Raw genomic sequence first — 26,717 nt, 5'->3', positions numbered from 1 at the left:
GCATCACAGAAAACACATTTTGAAGGGTATTCTATATAGTTTTTAATATAAAGTGTGAACTATTATTCTAGATTCATGTTTCAGTAATAAAAATTGTAAAGCTATTATTTGTTGGGAATGTTTCCTGTATAACAGATATTAGAATTATTGCAATTACTATATCCATAAATATTTAAAAAAAGCAGACTTTATATTTTCCCCTTAACTATGTACTATGAGGAGCTTCCCTTACAGCTCAGTCGGTAAAGAATCTGCCTGCAGTGCAGGAGACCCGGCTTCGAACCCTGGGTTGGGAAGATCCCCTGGAGAAGGAGATGGCAACCCACTCCAGTATCCGTGCCTGGAAAAATCTCATGGACACAGGAGCCTGATGGGCTGCAGTCCATGGGGTCCCAAAGAGTTGGGCATGACTGAGCGACCAACACTTACTTACTTCCTTAGGTACAAAGAGTCGGGCACGACTGAGGGACTAACTTAGGTACTATGAAGCTATTATATCATTTAGATCATTCACTGAATTGTCACAATCAGTGTGGTAATAGAAGTGCTATTTATCCTATGGAAACATTTTGCAATGAAGACTGTTCTTCTATTATGCTGACTGGTAATATTACTATACAAAATACTGTTTTGGATGGAAAAAAATTGGTCAGACCAAAAAATTGGTCAAAAAGTTGATTTCATTTTCTTCTTATAAAGCTTTGAGAATATGTGATAATGGCAATATGAGTCAGCACTATGTTTTGACGAAAATACATTTGATATTAATCTTTTTAGTTATTGCTGAAGAATTTATTATCACACTATAATGCTTCTATAGAAGAATGAGTGAGCTTAATATTACTACTACTGAAATTCTGCTTGCAGCCACAACAGTGCTTTTTTCAGGTAATAACACATTTGGTGATAAAGTTTGGATTAAGTTTGGCAATGAAATCATGAAGTTTGTGGTTATTATATTATTCATTGATTCCAAATGTACCAATTTTAATCAAAATTAAAGACTTCTCTATAAGAATATTCCTTTCAGCTTACAAACATGCTGTAATTTCTTGCATCTTAATAAAATGCCTTTTTGACTTTGAATCCCCTTTCAGCTATTCTCCTATTTCTCTGGTGTACATTATAGTCAAATTAAAAAAAATTAAGAACTGTTTATATTTCTGCCTCCATGTCTCTCTTCTCATTCACTTCTGAAACTAATACAGGTAGATTTTGTCCCCTCCACCATAACTGGTGAAGATCTTCAGTAATTTGACATTGTGAATTCCAGTGATCAGTTCTTAAGTCCTGATCTTCCTTAATCCATCAGCTACTTTTGACACAGCAGACCACTTTCTTTCTTAGAACACTTATCATTTAGCTTCAATTGATCACTCCCTCCTTCTTGGCATGATTTTTTTCCACTTAATTTCCAGGACATTATAGTATCTTGGTTTTCCTCCTCAGTAGCTGCCCTTTCTGTCTTCTTTGTTAATTCCCCATCATCTCCCACACTGATAAATGTTAAAATGTTCCAACACTCAGTTCTCTTCTTTACCCACTTCCTTAGAAATTACATCCCATCTCATGGTTTTACATACCATCTAGAGGCTGACAACTCCCAAACTATATACCAACCTGGACTGCTACCCTAAGCTCCATTACATAGTCTACTGAAGATTTCAATTTTGATGTTTAGAAGGGATATAAAATTTAACCCCCTCATGTGAACTCTTGATTGTTCCCCTGATCCTTCTATATTCTTCCTTCATCTCTCTTAAATGGCATCTCAATACTTTAAGTTGTAGAAGTCAAAATTATTAAAGTCATCCTTCACTTCTTTTTTACTCTTATACCCATATTAAATATGCAACAAATCTTGTTGATTCTAGCTTCAAAATAGATCTAGAACTCAACCACTTCTTACTGTCTTTGTCCCTGCCATCCTAATAAAACTAACTCACTTTCCTATTTCTGTCCTTGCCTCCTTAGGATCTATTCTTTATACAGTAGCCACAGTGATTCTTTAACAACATAAGCCATATCATGTCATTCTTCTGCACATAATCCTTTAATGGATTTCTCTTTCATACAACCTACAGCCAAGTTCTTTCTGATATTGCTTGCAACTATTCCTTTTGCTAACATCACCACAACCACACTGCTTTTGATGCATATGTTCCCTGAAAATTTCAAGTAGGCTCCTTCCACAAATTCTACTGTACTTGACAAATTTTCTGCTTCAAAAACTCCTTCCTAGATAGCTTCATGGCTCCCTCCTTCACCATCCTGGATCTCTGCTAAATGTCACATTAAATCTGAATACCCTTTAAAAAATAGCTGCTGTGCCTCTACCCTAAATTCTTATCCCCTACTCTTAATTTTTGTCATATATTTTTATTTTAAAAATGTGTATATGTCTCTTTCCTCCCCCACATCTCCTAGACCCAAAATACAAGCTCAATAAGGGCAGGAAACCTAGTCTATGTTCACTGCTGTATCTCCAGCACAATGACTAGATGAATGAACGCTGTCTAATCATTAAGAAATACTCTTCATAGAGTATTAGGAAGGTCAAATAAGACATTGCATAGAAGGAAGTTACCTAGCATAAAATCTGGCATATACTAAAGGTTCAGTATGTATTTTCCATTTTTACTATTTTAAACTGTATTGTCTTAAATTAATTATCTTCTATCATTTTCCAGTATTCATTACGATATATATGATGATGTTTTTCAGATCGTCCATGCCTTAAAAATAAGCAACCTGTGGAAAATTTATAGGAACCAGTTTCACAAATTTTGTACAAATATTCAAAAATTTATCATCCAGAAGACCTACAGCATTTTGCTCATCTCATAGGGAGGCTCACTGAACCACAACCACTCAGAAATACTTAGCATTTGGAAAACAAAGGACCCCATATTGCTAGTTTACTCTCTGAGAAATGGAATTTGTATTCATGCTGCTGAAATTTTATAATGTTGTGGCTTGTCTTACACTTCTTAAATCTAGATTGTTTACTCTATCATCAAAGGATGATTGATTTGAAAAACATGAACAGAATTGCTGTCACCAATATATTGCCATAAAATGGACATTATCAAGGGTTCATCAAATTTTGTGGAATATAGGACCACCACTAGAGGGACATCTAGGATTCTTTTCAAGATTCGTCCCCAAGGAAGCAATGGTTATTGTTACTGCATGGTCCCTTCAAAAGGGAGTAGTACTAAATACCGTTCTTACCTGAAGAAACTATTTTTTTTATCATTTAGCAGAAAATCGAATGAATATATGTAGATTGCTTATAGATATAAAAAAGATTATCTTGGAGAAGGAAATGGCAACCCACTCCAGTATTCTTGCCTAGAGAATCCCATGGACAGAGAAGCCTGGTAGGTTCCCAGTCCATGGGGTCACAAAAAAGAAAAAAAAAAAAGATTATCTAGTGGAAATAGTTGTAATCAGAATAAAAGCAGTTTGTGAACTTAAGGCTAGATTGATGGCTAAACATTTTAAACCTATTACTGTTATAGCATTTTACAAATTATTAAAGAGGAACAAAGCTTTGTCCAACTCTTACTTTTTCTTAATGTCTTTAAAAAACAGATCTTTTATAAGTCCCAATTAAAAATTTTGTCATGGGATGACCCAGAGGGATGGGATGGGGAGGGAGGTGGGAGGGGGGTTCAGGATGGGGAACACATGTACACCCATGGTGGATTCATGTCAATATATGGCAAAACCAATACAATATTGTAAAGTAAAAAAAAAAAATAATAATAAAACTGAAAAAAATTTTATCATGGAAAGATACTGAAAAATTAAAATGACAAAATATGTTAACATATATTGGGAAATTAAGCATAATTTAATGCTCATTCTGGTAGACAATATTTTAACATTTTTGCTAACACCTTTTGTAGAAAAAACTAAAATTCTTAAAACCTGAAATCTTACCACAAACATTTTAATCCTTAGAAGAACTGGATTAACATTAAAACATTTCATGTGAAATACACAAAAATGAGAAATTATATAGAAGCCCAATTGTTTAGAAAGACTGGACCTGAGTAAATAAAGCTCATTTAATACTAGGAATGACATTTTGGTTTCCAATAAGAAAAAAGACCATAGTTGAATATTTCACTGTTACAAAACTTTAAAAAATTTGGAATATTGAATTTATACCTTTAACTTTTAAAATATGTTAATTAAATGTGTCAGCTATTCCCCCCAGGGATTATCTTGTGCACTTATTTTTGGTATCATCTCTTAAAGGGAGAATTTAATCTTTTTTAGGGTACCTAGACTCCTTTTCCGGAGAAGGAAATGGCAACCCACTCCAGTGTTCTTGCCTGGAGAATCCCAGGGGCGGGGGAGCCTGGTGGGCTGCTGTCTATGGGTTCGCACAGAGTCGGACACGACTGAAGCGACTTGGCAGCAGCAGCAGACTCCTTTTCATATAAAATGAAAATCTTTCACTTTTTTCTAGCTCAAAAATTATGTTTTTCCCAGTTCAAAAATGTAAGTTTAGCAGAAACTATTATGTCTAATAGGTTAAACTTACTAAAAACAAAAGGTTATTTAAAAATATTACTAACGTCCTCTGGAAAAGCATCGGTTATATTGTAGGACATGGAGAAAATTAGAACATACAATCAGTATGTTGAAAACAGAACGTATTGTCTTACTGCTCAAACCTAGGTACCTAGCACCATATTTATTGCTTCTAGTAGCCCAAATCTGCAACGAGGCAGTCATTTCAGACTTTTGCTGCTCACTTTAAAAAAGCCATCAAGTCCTATTAATTTTACTTTCTAAGTGTCTTTTACATTTGACACATTTTCATCCTTAATGGCTCTGTCATAACTTAGATCCTCATACCTTACTCACGCAGGCTATTAAATTTGTCTCCCTAATTCAGTCTCGTAAACCTAAACCATTTTTCATACTACGAATTTTCTTCTGAACTTGATCACGCCTCCCTTTCTGCTCACAATCTCTCAAGATTCCTATCCATAAAGCCTAAAATCCAAAAGCCTTTGCAATACCTTCACACTTGCTAAGTCTCTAGTCTCATCATTTTCCCATTTGCGTCCTTACACACCTACACTGCATTGCTTGGTTTCACTCTGTTGGACTCATCTCTCTCACAACTCGAGCGCCTTCAGCTCGAGCGCCTCATAATTCGAGTGCTACGGTCCTTCAGCTAGGAACACGCCTTCCTGTATTCACTATCTGGCCATAGTTTTACTTATCCCTTCAGCTTCCCTGGTGGCTCAAAGGTTAAAGCGTCTTCCCCCGATGCGGGAGGCCTGGGTTCGATCTCTGGGTTGGGAAGATCCCTTGGGAAAGAAAATGGTAGCCCACTCCAGTATTCTTGCCTGGAGAATCTGTGGATCCCACGGGGTCGCAAAGAGTCTGACACGACTGAGCGACTTCACTTTCACTTTCTTTCTGTTTTCTAGAAGCAGTAATAGCAGCACATCCGTGAAGGATTCTCCTGACTCCCAAGCCACTGGGAAGGCCATTTTCCCTTTTGAAGTGTCTCCATGATCCCTTACAACCATTAGGTGATTACAGGGGCTATAATTATCTGTTTGCACTTGTTTCCTTCCTGTCACTGTGAACTCTTGGAGGACAGAAATAGATTTTTCACTCTCAGTTCCAATCTATCACAGTGTAAGTGTTAGTCGCTCAATCGTGCCCAACTCTTTGCGACCCCGACTGCAGCCCAACCAGGCTCCTCTGTCCATGAGATTTTCCAGGCAAGCATGCTGGAGTGGATTGCCATTTCCTTCTCCAGGGGATCTTCCCAACACAGAGATTGAACCCGGGTCTCCTGCACTTCAGGCAGATTCTTTACCGACTGAGCAACAAGGGAAGCCCTATCATAGCTCCTAATCTATCATAGCACCTAATAGTTTCCTTCACATTCTTTAACAATAGAAGAAGCTTAAAGAATGTCAAATTCTAAGAGTACAGGCAAGAATCCAGATAAGAATCGTTACTGATGTAGAGGGAAATCTCGCGAGATGTAGGTCTTGCGTGCTTGGCCGGCAGATGCTGCTGACCGTTATTTCGCGGTTAAATCGCGGTTCGCCTGCCCCTCCCTCCTGGCCGCTGCTTTGGAGCTATTTCCCGCCTTTTCCGAGGTTCGCAGGCAGAAGTTCTTGTTGGTTCTCTCTGCTGCTCTAATAAGATAGCAGGTGGTGGTTCGCGTGGGCACTGAGCCCGCGATTTCCCGCTAATTTTTTTAAAGGTAGGGTAAGGTGTGCCGAGTTCGTCCCCTGAGGAGGAAACCTGGAGGTGGTGGGCGACATTTTGATACTACCGCTCCATCACGCAGGGCAGCCTCCAACGCCTCTGTAGTCGTCTAAGCACCTAAGTTAGTTCTTCCCGGCGAGGTGATGCAATTTGACAGGGCTGGTAGAGGTAACGGACTTCTTTTCAGGCTGTCCTGGTGATGATGCTAGTTTGAGTTTCTCGATTATGTACGCCGCCAGCACGGCCATTGGTGGTAGGGGAATGGCGGGGACATAGGGCATGTTTCCCCCCTCGCGGTAAGGGACGCTGTAGGCTTACATGGTAGCAGAGGTTTCGCCTATTCCCTTGTATACCCATTTATTACGGAACAAGTAGGGTACTAATAAAACAATGTAAAACCCTTTCCCGTCCTTCTTGAGCAGTAGATAATTACACGACTGGAAGAGAGAAAATGGAAAAACAAAAGCCCTTTAAATTGTTTGTGCCACCAAGATTAAGTAGCAGTCAAGTATCTGCAGTGAAACCTCAGACTTCGGGAGGAGATTCTAATTTCTTCAAGGTAAATTTGCATATGAATTTTGATTTTAGGTAAAGGAAGCAAAGTGAACTTTCCTACTGGTGATGTTTTATATTTTTTTTTTTCTGTAAATATCATCTCATTTAATCTTGCTATTTAATCTCATTTAATCTTGCTATTATCAAGTATATTGAATAGAATTGCTTTGAATTAATAATGAGCATACTTAATGAGTTTAGGCATCATTCATTTAAAGAAGTAATCTGTGGCGCTTTAGAATTCTGCATACGTAATGGGACCTGCTTATTTTAATCCTCCCTTCTCACTTTCTTAAAGTGATTTAAAGCAACTTATATACAATAAGATATAAATTAGAAGAATGTTAGAATCAAGGATAATTAACAACATTTAGACAAATATATCGATATACTGATAAAAAATTAGTGTGACTGAGGTTAAAATTTGACTGAGCTTCCTGGTTGACAGGATAAAAAGGGAAATTTGTACATGTAGTACATTCTTTTTGGAAGGGAGGAATTATATCATGTTTCTCAGGCAAAATAGAGCTTTTTTTTTTTTTTTAGTAATTAAATTTCTCAAGTGAAACTGTATGTTGGAGATGGGATGAAGCAATGAATATTTTAATTTTCTATGCTGTAGAAAAATTCTTATGTCTTTATAGCCAAGAGTATAATGCTAAAATGCTATTCAGTAGAGAAAATTCTCAATTCTACCAGGGGAACGATATTAATAAAATTGAAGAAAACTAATATTCCAGGCTACTAATTAAATTTACTTATATTATTCCTGAGTACTTACAAAGCATGTGTAATGTAATTTTAGTTAGCTTTCTCTTATAAGTGAAAATTAAAAATTTTTGCTTTGTTTACATACCAAAGTCATTTGATATTTTTAACACAATGTATACATTAAAGAATTTACAATTATAGTTGCTTCTTTAAGGAGATGTATATGCAATTACATATTATTACACTGCTAGTTATTAGAGTGATATGGGACAGTATGTTTAAGAACTTCTTTGTGTTTCTAGGGTTTCAACAAATGTGTTGAAGATGATTTTGGTTTTCCATTTGCAGTGACTAATGTCTCCAAAAATGGGGAAAACATTGATTCAGGTAGGAGACTAGAAAAGCAATGTATTACCTGTGTAGAAACATTTTTAAAATATACTTTGCTAGATATCAATATAAGTACTGTATTGACTGACATTAGCCTTGACATTAAAGCTGGATATAATACTTGGTATAAAAAATAAGATGTTGGCATTTAATTCCAGTTGTCTTTTGTCTTGCAGATCCTGCTTTACAAAAAGTTAACTTTTTGCCCATGCTTGAACAGGTCAGTTACGTATAGTGTATACGGCTATAACCTGTTTAGGTATTGAATTGCTTACTTGAAAAAGAAAAAAAATTCTTTAGTTGTTGGATTACTAGTCTTCAGTATTTAATTGCTACTATTTGGAAACATCAGAAATATTTTCTCACAGGAAAAATTTATTCATTTTTTAGACTGATAATTCTGACTGTTGTCATTACCAGGAAGGACTAAAAGACTCTGATTTTGAGGTCAGAAAATTTCCTATTCATATTTAATTTCTTATAATTGGAGTATCATTTATTATTACTTGTGTTTATCTTTCTTTTGAGGCATCCAAAGAGTTAATATTTAGTTATTGTTTTAAGTTATATTCTTTAAACCTTTTATCCCCTTCGTTTTTCTTTTAAATTTGCTGAAACAGTAGGCCTCTGTATTTTCCTGGATTATAAAAGCATCTATTCTTAAGAGGCAATTTAACTTTAAATCATAAAAATTAAGAATAGAAAAGGGGCCTATTATACAGAGTGAAGTAAGTCAGAAAAAGAAAGATAAATACTGTATACTAATGCATATATATGGAATCTAGAACGATGGTACTGATGAATTTATTTGCAGGACAGTAATGGAGAGACAGACAGAGAACAGACTTACGAACACGGGAAGGTTGGAGGAAGGAGAGGGTGAGATGGATGGAGAGAGTAACATGGAAACTTATATTACCATATGCAAAATAGATAGCCAGTAGGAATTTGCTGTATGACTTAGGGAACTCAGACAGGGACTCTGTAACAACCTAGAGGGGTGGGATGGAGAGGGAGATGGGAAGGAGGTTCCAGAGGGAAGGGACATAACCTATACCTATGGCTGATTATTTTGGTATTTGGCAGAAAACAACAGAATTCTATAAAGCAATTATCCTTCAATTAAAAAATAGAAAATATCACAAGTTAAGTAATAAAAGTACCCTTCTCAAAAAAAAAAAAAATAGAAAAAGGGGAGATGGATACAATATGTGAGAAGGCTGAGACTTAAGCCAGTATTTTACAAAAAATTCTTGAATTAGTAGGTATGATTGTTAGGTTTACTGTCTAAGGCATTTATAGGATATACTCTACTTTTGATTTTAGTTATAAAAGTATTTTTATGGCACATAGATATCTTTAAAACAGACATTCCATGGCCTGATAAAATGCTATATGTTTGTTGCTGGGATTATGGTATCACAAATTTATAAATATGGAATTTATTCCTAAATTTTGATAACAGAACTATCAAATAGTGACTAGAAAAAAACAACTTCTGATATTTATCTTATGTAAATTGTTGATGCAGGAAATCCAAATAAAATCTCAGGCTAAATGAAAGAATATGTGTTCAGTATTGTTTTTCATGTCATTGTATTGTAAACTTCATATCCTTTGGTTAATTCTTAAACTGTTTGTGTAACCAAAATGTTGCAAGACCTTTGCTAAAATTTATAGATTTGTAGAGTGATTTATTTTAGCTTTTAACCAGCCAGATTCTCTAATTGACTTAAAGATTTCTAACTTCTGACTTACGTATATTTTGATCCGTAGTCAGACGCGTTATCCATTGCGCCACTGGCCCCGAGGCTTATGTATATTTTTGAAGTAATTTGATTTTATTCAGCAATGAATAACTTAGTCAAGTGATCAGTAACCTTAGTCAAGTGACCAAGTTATAAAGTGAAGTAGCTAGTATTGCTTTAGTAGTTAAAAAAAAGTTAACATAGCTTTCAGTATGATATTAGGGCAAAAACTGAGGAGAGATTTGGTCTCAAGTACTAAGATACTCATGGATGTATTCAGTAAGCAGCTGTAGTTTGGTTATACTTAACTTTGAACAATTAACAGTCTTTGAAAACTTATTTTATAATAGAATTCAGAGCCAATGAGCAGACTATATTCAAAACTGTATAAGGAGGCTGAAAAGATCAAGAAGTGGAAAGTGAATGTAGAATCTGAACTGAAGCATAAAGAAAACAAGTTGCAAGAAAATAGAAAAATAATTGAAGCACAGCGGAAAGCCATTCAAGAACTACAGGTATAATGAGACTTGGAATTGAAAATATGGTATAATAAATCTTATAGTGCTATTTAAATTGAAGTGTTATTTCATAGTTAACTTAGGTTTATCTTGTTTCTATCATGTGGATTTTAAGAATGGTGCTTTTTTGAAGTTTCATTAATATTAGTCGCGTTTCAGTTTTAGGATGAACACACAGGAGAGGTTGCACAAAGCTTAATTAAATGTCTGGGGAAATAGTAACTTATTTCAGATAAAGATTGAGTTAATGATTCTAATTATAGAGTTTTAATTTTTACTAGTTCCTATTTCTGATGATGTTTTGTTTGATATAAATGTGTTTTTTTATATATTATAAAATGGCATTTTCTAATATATAAAAAAGCAGATAAAATTTTGAATGTGAAGCTGTTTAGCTTCAATATTGTGACATAGTGAAAGAAAAATTTTGAGAAAATGTAACACTGGGTTAGGACAAAGGTAAAACACCTTTTCAAAATGTTTAGGGAAGATAATTTACATTAAAATTTTGTTGGATACATTTTGGAGATGATTCAGCAAATCTAATTTTAGATTGATGAAAGTGAGACCCATATTCTTATAGGTTATCAATAAGTGTGATAAAAAAGTTCTTTTTTATGTTCAAAAAAATAATTTTTATAGACCATCATAGCAAGTTAACAAAGAAATGCTGCTTAATGATTATACTTATGTATATTTTGCTAACTAAAATGTGATTAACTGTTCTTCTGTCTTGTAAATTAGTTTGAAAATGAAAAAGTAAGTTTGAAATTAGAAGAAGGAATTCAAGAAAATAAAGATTTAATAAAAGAGTAAGTAATAATTTAGTGAATTTGCTCTTTACAAATTTATTTTTATTTCAAGCTAATTATTAAAATAATTTCCAAAAACTTAATGACCTCTTTCTGTTGTATAATATTAATTGATATATAGAATTATGTCTGGGTGCTGTGGAGAAAAGGAAGACATACATATTTTACATTCTTTCATTTGGCAAACGGGTCACTGACTAATAACTTCTCACATTTAAAAAAAAATTTCTCACTTTTTAAAATGACCAGCAGAGGAAGCCATTATTTGGTGTTGAAAAGGGTGCCTGATAATCCTGTATTTACACTGCCTGTGTGTATTGTATACCTTTCTGGTTGATTATTGTTTTAGATGCAGCTCTTGCAGAATAGGGCTCAACTTAGTTCCAGCCTGATCCTTACTGTCAAATTACTGTTTTTGCCAGTGGTGCAATCATTCTTCCATTAACTTTGGCTTGAAACTTCGGTATCATCTTTGACTTTTCCTTTTCTTTATTCTAGGCAATAGCTAAACTTTATTTTCTGCTTCTTTCACTTCAGATGGTATCATGCAGAATTTAATAGAAAAATGTAATTGTTTAATTTATCTGCCAAGTAAATGAATATGGAATGGTTACAATATAATGTGCGTCCACATACAGTGATAAATTTATTTCTATTTGCTTTAAGTTAAACATCATGCTAAATATGGTTTTAGAAGGATTATCACCTTGTCAGTAAAGTTGCTAATAAGTGAAAAATATGATTACAGCAGATTGTTTTAGCTTAATTCAAATTCCAGAAAAATCTAAATGTTTACCTTAATTTTTTTCCTGGCTAAATATGGTTTGGATATTAGGTAGGGGGAAGGGAGAAAGAAGAGGAAGTTTCTAAAATTGTGTGCCTACTGTATGTTTGGTACTTGTCACTTTTATATGGATATGTGATTGAGTTTCTATAGTATACATGCCTGCGTACTCAGTTGTGTCTGACACTCTGATCTCCTGGAGTATAACCCACCAGGCTCCTCTGTTCATGGGATTTTCCAGGCAAGACTACTGGAGTGGGTTTCCATTTCCTCTTCCAGGGGATCTTCCTGACCCAGGGATCAAACCTGAGTCTCCTGTCTCCTGCATTGGCAGGCAGATTCTTTACCACTTGAGGGCACCACCTGGGAAGGCCTTCTACAGTATAAGGCAGATCTGAAGTCTTCTGTAGTCCTGATACCAGTATTTGGTAACTTGTGAGCTTTCTTAAATGGCTGCTGTCTCTATTAATAAACAGTAGACTTTTTTTGTGAATACTGTAACTGCTTAGTTTATATATATAGCATACACTATAGTGTAGAACAGTGTAGTATGATATAGTAAAATATAGAATTTATGCCATTTTCTGAGGTGGGAGGGAGTGACTATATTTTGGTGTGGTATCTTTCTATTTTAAGCACTTGATTCAGTTGAGTGTCAGTTTTGGTCTCAAATTGTCAGTTGTCATTTGAGAGCACCTAACATTTAGTTAAGAGCTTTGTCAGAATTTAGATAAGAAACAAAGTAATACTTAGAATAGAGTGACTTGGTTATTGGGTAACAAATTTAATATTAATAGAAAGTAGCTCAGATCAACCCATTATTCACTTGATCATGACTTTCTGAAAGGAATGTAGATTTTAGTGTATTCTTTTTTTTTTTAATTTTTGTAATTTTTCTTGAGTTTGAAAGAGACTTTGGGTATTTAAAAACCATATGCCTGGCCTATAATAGAAGTTTGAGATACTGTAACTTTACTGAATTTTTAAAAATTTTTCTAACAATTTTTTGGCAGAGTCTGAGGGTTTTCTGTATATAATAAAGTCGTCTGCAAATAGTGACAGTTTTACTTTGTTTTTTCTGATTTGAGTGCCTTTTATTTCTTTTTCTTGTCTTTTGCTGTGGTGGTGAAAATGAGCATCCTTGTCCTGTTTCTGATCTTGGAGGACAGACTTCCAGCTTTTCAGGGCTGGGTATGATGTTAGCTGTGGGCTTGTTATATATGGCTTTTATTATGTTGATATAGGTTCCCTGTATACCCAGTCTGTTAAGAATTTTTATCATAAATGAATTTTGAATTTTCTCAAGTGCTTTCTCTGCATCTGTGAGATGATCAGAGGTTTTATTCACATAATGAAATTCAGGAAATTACTCATTTTATGTTTTGAAGGTAAGATAGTTGGAATATTTCTAGAGTAATTAGTAAATGAAGATCCCAATCCTGTCTGCTCATTTTATTTCTTAGGTGAATCTGGAACTGTTTATTAAGAGATTATTGAAGGCTACTTGGGTAGAAACTTGCTAAGGAGGCTTTTACTTTCAAAGAAGGCAGTTATTAAATCATCTTTGCTAATAGTACAGTCAACCCATTTTCCTTCATATAGTCACTTATGAGTGATTCATGATATATATAAAATATTATAATGTTTTAAGAATTTCTTTAAAATTATAATAATGTGTGATAACTTTTAGATATGATTTTGCTTTGAGATCAGATTACATTTATGCAAACTCTTTCCTTTGTTCCAGGAATAATGCTACAAGGCATTTATGTAATCTACTCAAAGAAACTTGTGCCAGATCTGCAGAAAAGACAAAGAAATGTAAATATCTTTTCTTGTTTTATATGATTTTATCAATTTGTTTTTATTACTTTAATGGTGGGAGGTGGAGACGGGGACAGATTATCTTTTAATTTTTTGAAACCAGTTTTTATTTGAACATGTTATGTGTGTCTTATACCATTTCTTTATATAATAATTAGAATTAATGTCTCATAGCCATTTCTTTATATAATAACTAGATTCTTAATTCTTTGAGCTTCGAAACCACAAAGGTTTTTGAAAGATAATATTATATATTTCAAAAGGTATATATTGATACTTGACATTTATGGTTAATTCTCATTTTAGTTAAAGTGTGATCTTGAGATTAACCTCTTCTGTCTAGAACAACCAGGAAGTTGAATCAAGAATGACATATAGTCATATTGGTAATAAAAAATACTGATGGAGGGCTATGCTGAAAGCATAGTACTTAAGAATAGCAATGTAGTATTTATAAATAGAATTCTCAAATTTCTTCTAAAGAAACATTATTTTAAAACATTCTGTTAAGGTTGTGGTATATATGTGAAAGTGCATGTTTTTATTTTCTGCATATTTTGATGTTAATTGTAAAGTAGGAATTTTTTTGTTTTGATGAAAAATATTGTCTGATTTTCAAAAATAATAGTGTTTGTCTTTGTCATTAATCTGACACCAGCTCTACTTTGTTATTTGTTTGTTTCTGCTAAGAATCTATTGGGGAATACTGTGTACCTGCTTTTCCAGGATAGCTTCTATTTTTCAAATTTTAACTGATATCACACAGCTTATTGTTTAAGAGCTTGGACTGAAGAGTTAGATATCCCTGTGTTCAAATTCAAACTTTCAGTTTTTATCTGCCTGATCTTGAATAATTTAAGTAACTTCTCTGTCCTTCTGTTTATTAAAGTACCTCTTAGTGTTGTTTTGAGAATTAAATTAGGTAATAAATATAAAATGCTTAGAACAGTGCAAAGTACTCAATATATGTTAGCTGTTAATGTTGTTTCCAGTATTGCTAGTTTTTTATTCTTGATCCCTGCCTATTGTACTTAGCTTTTGTAACTATATATACTTTCCAGAATGTACTGTTCCACTATCAGCAATTCCACTATACCCTGTTTATTCAACTTTCAAGATTAACTTTTCTGCCTAGATATAAAAAGTGGTGAAAAGTATATGGATGTGGGTAGAGAGATACTATATTGATTGCCTTGTAGAAAGTAACCTGGGCTAGAGAGACAAGGCTGTTCTTTCTTCTGCTAGGTTTTAAGCTAAATCAGAGATCAGTTGGTGGGAGAGGTTAGAACTTTTTTTTTTTTTTATGAGCAACTAACACTTTCACTTTCATGAGTTAAGTGCTTTGCATTAAATACCTCTTTTAATCCTCATAAGAACTGTACAAATTTGTACTATCATCCCTATTTTATTGATTTAAACAAGAGAACTGAAGCTCAGAGAGGTTAAGTAACTTGTCAAAATCACACAGCGGTTCAGTTATGGAGCTGTGGTTTGAACATGTTCCATTTGGCTCCCAATCCTGCCTGTATCAGTGCTCAGAACTGTAACCATCCCCAACTCTGAGATAGGTGGCAGAGATCCCAGTTAGACTCGGGGGTACTGAGGAGAAGTCCATCCTGAGAGAGACAGTGTGGAGCCTGAGAAATCCAGAACCAGGATGCTGCTAGGAACCCCTCTAATGTAAGTAAAGGGGACCCTATTTGGGCGAATGGTGAGGGCAGGAACTGAGCCAGAAGCAGGCTTCAGAGCAGCAGAGAGGAAGTGGGGTTAATGACCAGAGGTGCCCAAGAAGACCAAGCAAGTCAAGTCAGGGAACTGGGTGGGATCTCCCTACAGAGAAACCAGCTCGAAAAGTGAATCATTTCGTCCTTCTTAGACTCTCAGGCTGCCTGGCAAGGATGTGGTAGTACCCAGAACAAATGAAAAGTTAAGTCCTGAGCCCATGGTTAGCTATGGTGATGGCTGTTGCTACACTGACTGGTATATTATTTTGGATCTACTGAGAAACAGACATTAGTCCTGGAGGGCAAGTAAGGGCAATGCCTACGAGGAGAATGGGGAGCCTTCAGACTGCAATGCCAGCCTGAACCCTGGGGAGGAAGGAAGGAAGGCAGGGAGGGAGGAAAGACTGGGTGGGAAGAGTCTCGGGGGCACAATTCTGAGGAGGGTTTGGCCAGGCTGACGGAGGACTGCTTGAAGCAGAGCTGCCTGTGGGAAGAGCCTTGGGTCTCTCGGAAACCGGCCACGGAGGGAGCCCGCCCTCGGTCAACGTCTGGGAGCGGCCCACAGAGTGTGGGCTCAGCACAGACTCCGTGGTGGATCCAGAGAGATGGGACGGCCATCAGTCAACAGGCCGGGTGGTGGCTTTTCACAGTCGCCCCAACTGGCTGTCTCCTTGCTGGCTCCAAAGCAAGGTAGGGAACTTATGGGGAGCCACTGGGATGGTGCGTGTCGGGTTAACGACGCATGCGCCACAGTCTCTGTGCGGCTTTGGTGGGGAAGTACGCGTCGGCGTCCAGCTGGCGGCCAAGCAATCCCAAGGCCAGAGGTTAGAACTTTTTAAACATTTTTAGGTGCTCTCTTATATGAACTAAAGAGTGCATCTTTCCCCCCCCCGCCCCAGTATTTCAGTTTATCTATTTATTTATGGCCACACTGTATGGCTTGTGGGATCTTAGTTCCCCAAATAGGGGTTGAACCTGTGCCCTTGGCAGTGAAAGTATAGAGTCCTAACCATTGGACTTCTGGGGAAGTCCCAGCTCCTCTTTCAAGGCTTTTTTGATATTGAGCTACATGAGCTGCTTCTATGTTTTGGAGATTAATTCTTTGTTGGTTGATTTGTTTGCAAATATTTTCTTCCATTCTCAGGGTTATCTTTTTGTTTTGTTTATGGTTTTCTTTGCTGTGCCAAAACCGTTTAAGTTTAAGTAGGTCTCAATTATTTTCATTACTCTAGGAGGTGGATCGAAAAAGATTTTGCTGCAAGTTATGTCAAAGAGTGTCGTGCCTATGTTTTCTTTTGAGAGTTTTATAGTATATGGCATTATATTTAGTTCTTTTATTCGTTTTGCATTTTTTTGTGTGTATTAAAGTTTTCTGATTTCATTTGTTTACATTTGTAGCTGTCTAGTTTTCCCAGTGCCACTTATTTAAGAGATTGTTTTTTCTTCATTGTACTTTCTTGCCCTAAAAAAGTCTTAATACTTGCCTTACATTTAGTGTAAACTCCATATGTATTCTTGCCTTAAGCCTTTATTTTTCTATTGTGATTTTCTGTTTTTTATTCATTCAACATTTAAAAAAGTACCTACTATGCACCATGAAATGTTCTAGATGCTGAGGGAAAACAACAGTAAAGATACAAATTTTCTGCTATTATGGAGTATGTACTCTAGTAAGGGGACACATACCATAAATGAGTAAGTATAATGTATGTTGGGTGTGATAACTGCTTAAAAAGAGAATATTTTGGGATAGAGTATTTGGGGAAGTTTTTTTTTGATTAAGTGGTATTTGATTAGATACCTGAATAATTGAGGACTGTACCATGAAGCTATTTTGGGAATGGGTATTTCAGGCAGAAGAAATAGTAAATTCAAAATCCCTTAGTTGAGAGCCTGTTTAATCTATTCAAGTCATAACAATGAGGTCACTGTGCTGTTACTTCCGTATTTCTTACCTTTTTTTGGTTTATATTTTAGCAAATAGGCAACTCAGGTTCAGATCACAAGTTCTATCTTACCTATTGTGTGTTGGGATTCCATTACCAGTTCAGTTTTCAAAGCTTTTGCTGTGTCACTCTGGGTCCGTTTCATATATGCTCCACTCAAGATTAGATTAGTTCTGGGCCTTGGATAGCGATTTCAGAGCTTCTGCAGTATTTGCCTTGGGTCTATTTTGTGTATGCACATCCTTTTCCCTATGGGACTTGTACCTAGTCATACAAATAATTAGCAATCCTCTTCTCCAGCTCTCTCTAGCATTACCTCCTCACCCTCAGCCTTAAAGAGGTCCTGTCCTTTTGTCCTTTGGCCAGAATCATGGAGTTTCTCCTGGGGTTTTGTATGTCCTTTCTGCCATGGCTGCTGTAGCTCCACTTCTGGGGCCACCCTTGAGACAGGGCTGGAAGAGAGAAAAAAAAATTAGAATTTCCTTTTGCTGCTCACGCTTCCTGTTAGATTTCTACTGGGCCCTTACATTTTTAGTAATTGTAGGAGAGAAGGTAGGAAAAAAACAAACAGGGAACTTGCCTTCACATGAGTCACTTCTTCAGCTTTTTACTTTTCTTCCCAATCTACCTGCTTTTGCTTAGTTTTCAGATTCTTTAAGTAGTTGCTTTATGGATTTCATTCTGAGTTTTTGTTGTAATCAATGGTAGAGAAAGGCTATAGTGGGCTTATTCCATCCTGACTGATACTGGAAATTGGTATAGATTTTCTGAGGAGTTATTCTCAACTATTCTTGGTCTGATGATTCATTATTATCTTTTTAGGTTTCTTTTAATAACTCAAAAAATTCCTCCAGATATTTAAATGTCTTTGGGAGGAAGATTGGTCTGAATTACTTTGTTGTTACCAGAAAACAGTCCTGGATATTTTTTCAAAATATAGATCAAATAATGTCACTGTCTAATTTTTTCAGTGGCTTTCCATAATTTTCAAGATAGCATGGTGTTTGCCACTTCCCTTTGCCTTGCCAAATGTTTCCGCATGCTCTACATACACAGGCTCATGGAGAACTAAACAAATTATGCTTCTGAGTTTTCATATATGTTTATTGGCCGATCCTCCTTCCTTCTTCATCTTAATTCTTATTTGTCATTCAGAACTCAGAATAATTATTACTACCCTTGAGATATATTCTTTAAATTTTCACTCTGACTTAGATGCTCCTCTTCTTTTACTTAGTGCCCTTACTATACTTTTATCGTGTATTTATCAGTTCCTTCAACAAATATTGAGTACCTACCACATGCTAGACATCTCACTGTAAGCTTGCAGGTAAGGGATCATGCCTTATTTAACTCAGTATATTCAACTCTTTGCACAGTGTATGTGAAGATAATAGGCAATAAATAAATTCATGAATGAATGAGTAAAGAATAAATTTATTCTTAGATGTTCCTTAAAAAAAAACCCTCTAAATGGTTGTCTGTTGCACACTTAAGTACATTGAAATTCTTTAGCCTGTCATTCGAAGTACTGCATACATTTTTTTTGTAGCCTTACTATTTAATCTAAGGATTACTTTGTGTTGGAAAGGACTTCAAAGCTTTTTGTTCTATTTACATATCCATTGCTTTAATTATCTTTATAGGAAATTAGTAATTTCCTTTATGACTACCAAGTGGTAGTCTTTTCTGTATTTGAATATATTTATGGTTGAAACTCACTAACCCTGAAGTTGTCATTAAGGACAACTCTTATTTTTATGTTGAAATCTGTGTGTGTGTGTGTATGTGTGTGTTTTGTTGTTGGTTTTTGGCTATGTCATGTAGCTTGTGGGATCTTAGTTCCCTACCAGGGATTGAACCCAGGCCCCCTGCAGTGAAAGTGTGGAGTCCTAACCACTGGACTGCCAGGGTTAGTTGAAATTAAGAAATTTCAACAGGGAGTTGAAATTTCTTATACTGAAATCTCTGTAGCTTCTCTATTCTTAATGTAATTCTTCTCCTTAAGGCATATAGAAAAAGTCTAAAACACATTTTTATCTCTTTAGATTTTTAAAGATAGTAACTTGTCCTTTTTGAATCTTGTCTTCTGTAACCTACATTTTTAAGATTCTTTGTGCTTTTGTTATTTTGGTTGGTCTGTTTGAATATTTAGGAGTACAGATCTGTATGAGGTAATCTACTTTGTAATTTGACCTGTGTAAAGGACTATTTCTTGTCTAATTGTAGGTGTCGTTAATGAACTCTAAAGTCAGCTTATTTGCTAGTCACATTGTATTAAAGGCTTAGTGATCTCACTATTAATTAAAATCTTTAACTTTTTTTAATTATTTATACATGCATTTAGACTTTTGGATCCAAATAGCATTCTTTGCATTTATTATTTATACTATAATTTCATTAGGCAGATCTCTGTTTTAATCAAGTACCACCACATATTGTTTTAGGATCCTGGCAAATAACATACTTTTTCTGTGTCATACTTTTGTTATCTATGAAATGGAGATAACCACAGTTCCATTTATATATACTTAGATTTCTACCTAAATATATAATATATGTATTTATGTGTATATTTTTCCCTTTGCCAGGACTCAGGCATTTTCTTGGTCCTTATGTTAGGTCAGTTTCTCTCTCTCCTTCAGTTCTTGTCTCATCAGTAACAAAAATTTGGTATGACAGACTAAAGATTTCAAACAACAGACAAGTTGCAACTCAATTACAACTCAAGCAGACAAATCTTTTAGCTCAGTTAGTAAAGAAAGTGAAAGTGAAGTTGCTCAGTCGTGCCTGACTCTTTGTGACCCCATGGGCTGTATAACCTACCACGCTCCTCCATCCATAGGATTTTCCAGGCAAGAGTACTGGAGTGGCTTGCCATTTCCTTCTCCAGAGGATCTTCCCGACCCAGGGATTGAACCCGGGTCGCCCGCATTGTAAAGAATCCACCTGCAATGCAGGAGACCCCAGTTTGATTCCTGGGTTGGGAAGATCTACTGAAGAAGGGATAGGCTACCCCACTCTAGTATTCTTGGGCATGCCTTGTGGCTCAACTGGTAAGGAATCTGCCTGCAATGTGGGAGACCTGGGTTTGATCCCTAGGTTGGGAAGATTCCCTGGAGAAGGGAAAGGCTACCCACTCCAGTATTCTGGCTTGGAGAATTCCCTGAACTGTATAGTCCATGAGGTTGCAAAGAGTCGAACACGACTGAGCGACTTTAGCTTTCTTTCACTTTCCCAAGACGTGGGAGCAGGCTGACCCCAAAGGAGTCATTGTCCTCCCAACCCCTTTTGGCTTCTCTCTTTTTATACCTCTCCTCTCCTCTTTTTTGTTGTGCCCTGTGCAAAATAGGGGTTTTACCCACCATCAATCAAGAAAAGGAATGCAAATAGTCATAAGCTCAAGGCTGATTGACAGTTGCAATTTATATAACAGGCTCTGTTGTGTATGTCTTCCCATAATTCAGTCTGTTGTAATCAGATGTATATATGTATAGAATATTTATGAACCCTAAATAGACTCCTAGCTGCCTAAGGTTACTTGAAGATGCCCCTGTGGTTAGTTTGTATCCACTGTGTGCATAGGACACAAGTACAGAGGTGGGATAAGTCTCTGTGGTTATTTTGTAGCATATCTGTGAGCTCTCCTGAGTGTGTCTGGGATAGGTTTAGAGATCAGCTTGCATTCCTTTCCTCATTGCTCATGCCTAACTTCCTGCCTAACACTTAATATTTACAATTTTGTCAGGACAGTCATTTGAATCTATGTGTAATAATAGTCTTTCTTTTTTTTTTTTTTAAATTTATTTTTATTATTATTATTTTTTTTTCCCAGTGGGTTTTGTCATACATTGATATGAATCAGCCATGGATTTACATGTATTCCCAATCCCGATCCCCCCTCCCACCTCCCTCTCCACCCGATTCCTCTGGGTCTTCCCAGTGCACCAGGCCGGAGCACTTGTCTCGTGCATCCCACCTGGGCTGGTGATCTGTTTCACCATAGATAGTATACATGCTGTTCTTTTGAAATATCCCACCCTCACATTCTCCCACAAAGTTCAAAAGTCTGTTCTGTATTTCTGTGTCTCTTTTTCTGTTCTGCATATAGGGTTATCGTTATCACCTTTCTAAATTCCATATACATGTGTCAGTATGCTGTAATGTTCTTTATCTTTCTGGCTTACTTCACTCTGTATAATGGGCTCCAGCGTCATCCATCTCATATTTGAACCAGTCCTAATACTCTTTCTTTAGACCAGAAAAGTTTTATGATATCTTTGGCCACTTATTCTGATTTCTCTTTGGGCATACTTGTTATTTGTTGACCCTTGTTTTTCATTTCTCTAATTGTTTTAATATTTGTTTTCTCACCTCTTTCATGTTCTCTTTTCTTTGTTTGATAGTATTTTTTCATGGCCTTGTGTAGATTTGCTAACCATATACATCATTGAAATAAGCAAGAACTATCTAGACTAAATAAACAAACAAGATGTTAAACTGACTTTGGACTTAGTATACTGGTTGAATCCTCTTTTGATATTCATAGGTGTATGGCCAGTCACTGAACAGTTTCTAATGTTTTCACCTTGTGTGGATCTACTTTTGGTAGCTGAATTTCCTTTCTGTCCCTTTTGCCTGGTTTCCTGATTCTCTGATAAATTTTGTAGAATATATGATTCTTAGTGATTTTAGTCAACAAACTCAGGCATGCACAAAATTTTTATATCTTAAAATGTTAAAAAATCTTAAAGCCTTTATTCTGCTCACATGGAAGAAATTTCTTTTAGTAAATTTGGAAATTTTTCTTCATAATCTGGGGTTGTATATAGATTTGGGGGTGCCCATATAGTACCATGTAGTAGAGAGGGACATTGACTTCTCAGTCATCTGTCCTTTGAGGCTTTCATCATTTCGATTGGTATTCAGTTACTGGTCTACATAGGTTGTTGCTAAGCTGTTCCTGATACCAGTCCTCAGGGCCTATTCAGTTGTGCTGATCCTGTGTGCTTTATCCTGTCATACTTAGTTTCACAGTGTGTTGGGACAAGGAAATTTGTGAAGCTAAGGCCCCATCTGTGTAGATATATTTGACAGTCATTTCTTCTCAGGTTTTGTCATCTTCCTAGGGATGACTGTCCCACTCTGCTCTTGGTTTGTGCAAAAAGAAAATTTCAGTCTCACTCTACTCTTGGTTCGCCTAAACTCTGTTGTTTCTGTGTTCCCCAACCCTGAGGCTTAGCTTGATGAGTATAGAGGGCTATGGAATCATTGCATAAGTACTTGCCAGAATCCAATAAGCTGTCTGTTTCCTTTTTAAAGGCTTCTTTCCCTGCAAACAGTAAATATTTCTTAAGTCTAGAGGATGGTAGCTTTGTTCTGATTTGTGTATTTTGAAAATCTATTACTTGCCTATATCTTGACTCTTTCCCTTAACCCCAACACTGGGCATTTGGAACTCAGACATTTTTGTTGCTTTTGGTTGAATCATCTCTTATCTAAGACAATGAATGCAGCAAGATCTAGTTGACCAAATTAGGGCAAAGTAAGTGTGTGTGTGTGTGTGTGTGTGTGTGTGTGTGTGCATAAGAGAGAGAGAGAAAAGAAATAAGGGATAGAGAGAGAGAGGGAAGGGAGGAGGGAAGGTGAAAGGAGGGAGTGAGGTGGGGGTGGGGAGATGAATAGATACCAAGAAAACAAAGAAGATAGGTTTTATTGGTTACAATTATTGTATCGGTACATTAGAACACTTTACTAGCAAAGTCCCTTCTCTATGCCCCACTGTAGCAACTTGTTCCTGACAACTATAAAGTACATCTATCCCAATTTATTTTCTTTTTTGTAGTTTTATTTTCTTTCCAGTACTTGTCTATTGGAAGAATGACTGGAGGGTATTTTGGAAGTACTGGTGATGATGGTAATGGGAAGATTGGAGGTGTTGGCAATAGGATGCAATTCTTCGGTACAAATAGGTTTTGTGGAATAGAGGTTTGTTGCTAACTGTGTTGGGTAGTAAATATGAGACAGTCAATGGATGGAGTGAGAAGGATGAACTGTATTTTTGTTGAAATACCAATGTGTTCTGTCTCTATTTCTTTAACTTTTCCAGCCCTTTAATATTCAAATAAAAGTGGTCTGGCTCCTGTTCCACGTGCTTTGATAAGTCTAGAGCTCTTCCCAGTGTTTTTGAGAACACAAGAATACTTGTGTCTTCTAAAGTCAATTCATTTGGCTCCTCATTGATATTTGAGTCTATCATAGCTGCCATTCTTGTTTTACAGCTTATTACTTGGAATTTGGAACTAATACCCTCCCTTCAGTTTAACATGGTTTTTGTGATTCTTGGCCTAAATGGGTGGAATGATGAAGGGATAGTCACATTGTCTTTTACTGCCTTGTGCCTTATTTCTCTGTAGTACCACATATCAACACTCAGTTTGAATACAGTTAGAGGGAATCATTGCTCAGGTTAAAAAAAAAAACTAAAAAAAAAAAAAAAACAAACCCTAAAAATATTGTAGAGGATTTACAGGAGAGTTCTCTTTGGGGCTACACTTATTCTTAGCTTGTTCTTCTTGTCTTGACATTTATCTTCCTTTCTGTCTCTTCAAAAATAGAGCAGAAACAAGAGTGAGCTTTGTGTTTCATTTAAAATTCACCTCATGAATCTTAAAAATACAAAGGAAAAATACTTCACAGATAGTTGTTAAATCCCTAATTATTGTAAATGCTAAAACTATAAATATATTACAAAATTTGAATAAATTAATGAGTAATAATAATTCTATAAAAGGAAATTAGAGATAACTGAACAGCTCCTAGCTTTTGAGGTAGTCGTCATGAAGTATGACCATGCCTTATGTAAATTATTTTTAATACTACTTTAAATGACTCAAAAGATGTACCAATATCCTTTACTAACACAGATTTTTAAATATATTAATGTTTACCTGAGACATTTGAGTGTTACCTTGTTGGAATCATAGTTGTTTTAAATTTAATTTTGAAATATTTTATATTTATAACAGATGAATATGAGCGAGAAGAAACTAGGCAAGTTTATATGGACCTAAATAGTAACATTGAGGTAAGTGGTAGTGAAAATCTGAATATTTTAAACAGAGGCATTTCTAAGCAAATTAGAGTAATAGCTACAAAGATGTGAGCAATTGTTCTTGCTAAAGGGATTATTATTAATCTTTTGATATATGATTATATCTAGTAAAATTCTCAAGATTCCATACTGTGAGTATTAATGTTTTGTTTTTTAGTGTTTCTTTAATTTACATGTTAGTAACACCATTTAACTTCATTTATTAAATATTAACTCTGTGTCAGAGACTAGCACATTTTGACACATAATCATTAATTTGAAAAACATACTGAGTATTATCAATCTGTGTCTTGTGCCTGTTTATTTTTTTTTAAATCCCATCCTCTGTCATTCTTCAGTTTGCTTCTCTGCTGTAATTCTTTCTTTCTTTTTTGTTTCTCAGACTTGCTAAGCTCTTTCTGATCTTGCTTCTTTGAATTTGTTCTATCTAGAACTTTTGTATCCAAGATCTTGTGCAAATGTATATGCTTAATTCTGCTTTTTTATTACCCTCCTTACTATTTCACCTAAAATATCTTTCTACTCAGTCGTCTTCTCTCCTCACCTTGTCTTAACTTTCCTGAAGAGCACTTAAAACTACATGATATTTATTTGATGTACATGCGTGCACGTGTGTGTGTGTGTGTGTGTGTGTGTGTATTTGTGTTGGTATGTCTTCTTTCTTATACTGAAATGAAAGGATAAGGACTTTGTTTTATATCCTAAGTGCCTAAAACAGTGCCTGGAACATAATTGACAGTAACTATTTATTAAATGAATAAATGAATTTATCCAGTTTTACAAATCAGGATTTGTTGAATGTTGAATGAACTCATACTGACAGGTAAGAAGTATAATTTGAACTCTTATGGGGAGAGACCTCACAGAGGTTATACTCTAGTAGATTGTAAGCAAAAATCAATTGAAAATTATAGATTTTGATATGGGCTATTAAGTAAATGACTAGAGTACTAATAATTGTTTTGCTGCTCTTTGGTATTATATAACCTGTCTCCAGTGCCTTTAAGCATCTGGGAAGCTACCATAACAGGCACTCTCAGTACATTTTAGTAAATTGTTTAATTATTAAAAGTTACAGAATTTTAATTATTCAATTTTGTGTAGTTTTAAGTGTAATGATCACTTGATACAAATTTATTATTTTCATTGCTTGAAGAAAGCTATTTAAAAAGTCTTAGTATGAAAATAAAATAAAATAAAAAGTCTTAGTATGATTCTTAAAACTTAAATATATTTCAGAAAATGATAATAGCTTTTGAGGAACTTCGTGTGCAAGCTGAGAGTTCCAGACTGGAAATGCGTTTTAAGTGTAGGAATCTTTTTTTTTTAAAATATTACTCTTCTGCTATTTATATTTTCAGTAGATTCTGTTAATGTTTTCATACCTTCAGCTTGATGCCTAAACTATTGAAAACTTTTATACTGTATATGGTTTTACAAGCCCCTCAAAATCTTGTGGAATGTGGCAGAGGATTGGTATATGTTAAAAATAACCTGTTTGCCTCAAAAGCTACATTTTCCCTGAAATCAAATTATGGTTTGTACTTAAGTTTTTGGAAGTGTGATTTGGTCTTATTTTTACATTTCTTGGTCAAGTTGCATGTTAAAATAATAATAGATATATTTTTAAAATCTGTTATTTCAGACTAGTGTATTATAGAAAAAAACTTCTTATATATATACTGTTATAAAAATTATAGAAGTTTAGAAAGTTATTGTAACTTAGATATAAATTTACTAAACAGGTTTAGCAGCAAGAAGATAGCGGTTTCATCTTTTCAGAAACCTTTGGAATTTAACATCTAGATAAATAAGGAAGTGAAATAAAATATCAGAAACTTAAAATTTTGTTTGTGATACAATTATATTAAAGTATATTTGTTTAACTTTCAAAGTAAATGAAGATTATGAAAAAATCCAACACCTGGAAGAAGAGTACAAGAAGGAAGTAAATGATAAGGAGAAGCAGGTATTTTTTACAAATCTATTTTCTGTATCCTTTATATTTGCTAATAAATGAGATACTTAAAATTTCAAGAGAAGTTTTTATTTGCTGTCTCTTGATAAAGTTCTGAATTTTAATATTATGTGTATTTAAATATATTTTCCATATGCCTTAATTTCCATTGACTCAAATTTGCACATATGGAATGCTATACCTTTTTTAAAAATCAGTGGATCTTCTACAATATTTATATTAGTGGGTATTAGGACAGTCTGTAAAAATATATTATTTTGTGAGAACTTTTGTTCAGACAGAAACTTCATAAAATATAAATATGATCATGATCATGCAACCCACATTTTGCAGTTTATTTTGAAATATACGATTC

At 35.1% G+C, this 26,717-nt stretch overlaps 1 protein-coding gene across 2 annotated transcripts in view; it reads left to right on the top strand.

The window, feature by feature from the left end:
* The first annotated feature begins 6,709 nt into the window (after nucleotides 1–6,709).
* Nucleotides 6,710–26,717, top strand: part of SYCP1 (synaptonemal complex protein 1) — a 129,716-nt gene continuing 109,708 nt past the window's right edge. For both annotated transcript variants that reach the window (XM_061119938.1, XM_061119937.1), the window contains exons 1-10: nucleotides 6,710–6,817; nucleotides 7,827–7,911; nucleotides 8,091–8,134; nucleotides 8,305–8,361; nucleotides 10,013–10,177; nucleotides 10,925–10,992; nucleotides 13,524–13,597; nucleotides 24,299–24,357; nucleotides 25,624–25,693; nucleotides 26,280–26,353. In XM_061119938.1, the coding sequence (XP_060975921.1) occupies nucleotides 6,710–6,817; nucleotides 7,827–7,911; nucleotides 8,091–8,134; nucleotides 8,305–8,361; nucleotides 10,013–10,177; nucleotides 10,925–10,992; nucleotides 13,524–13,597; nucleotides 24,299–24,357; nucleotides 25,624–25,693; nucleotides 26,280–26,353 (804 nt within the window). The remainder of the gene's footprint in view (nucleotides 6,818–7,826; nucleotides 7,912–8,090; nucleotides 8,135–8,304; nucleotides 8,362–10,012; nucleotides 10,178–10,924; nucleotides 10,993–13,523; nucleotides 13,598–24,298; nucleotides 24,358–25,623; nucleotides 25,694–26,279; nucleotides 26,354–26,717) is intronic.

Source organism: Dama dama, chromosome 20 (genome assembly GCF_033118175.1).
Source record: "Dama dama isolate Ldn47 chromosome 20, ASM3311817v1, whole genome shotgun sequence".
Lineage (NCBI taxonomy): Eukaryota > Metazoa > Chordata > Mammalia > Artiodactyla > Cervidae > Dama > Dama dama.
The sequence above is the reverse complement of the archived record's forward strand: the minus strand, read 5'-3'. Positions and strand labels throughout refer to the sequence as shown.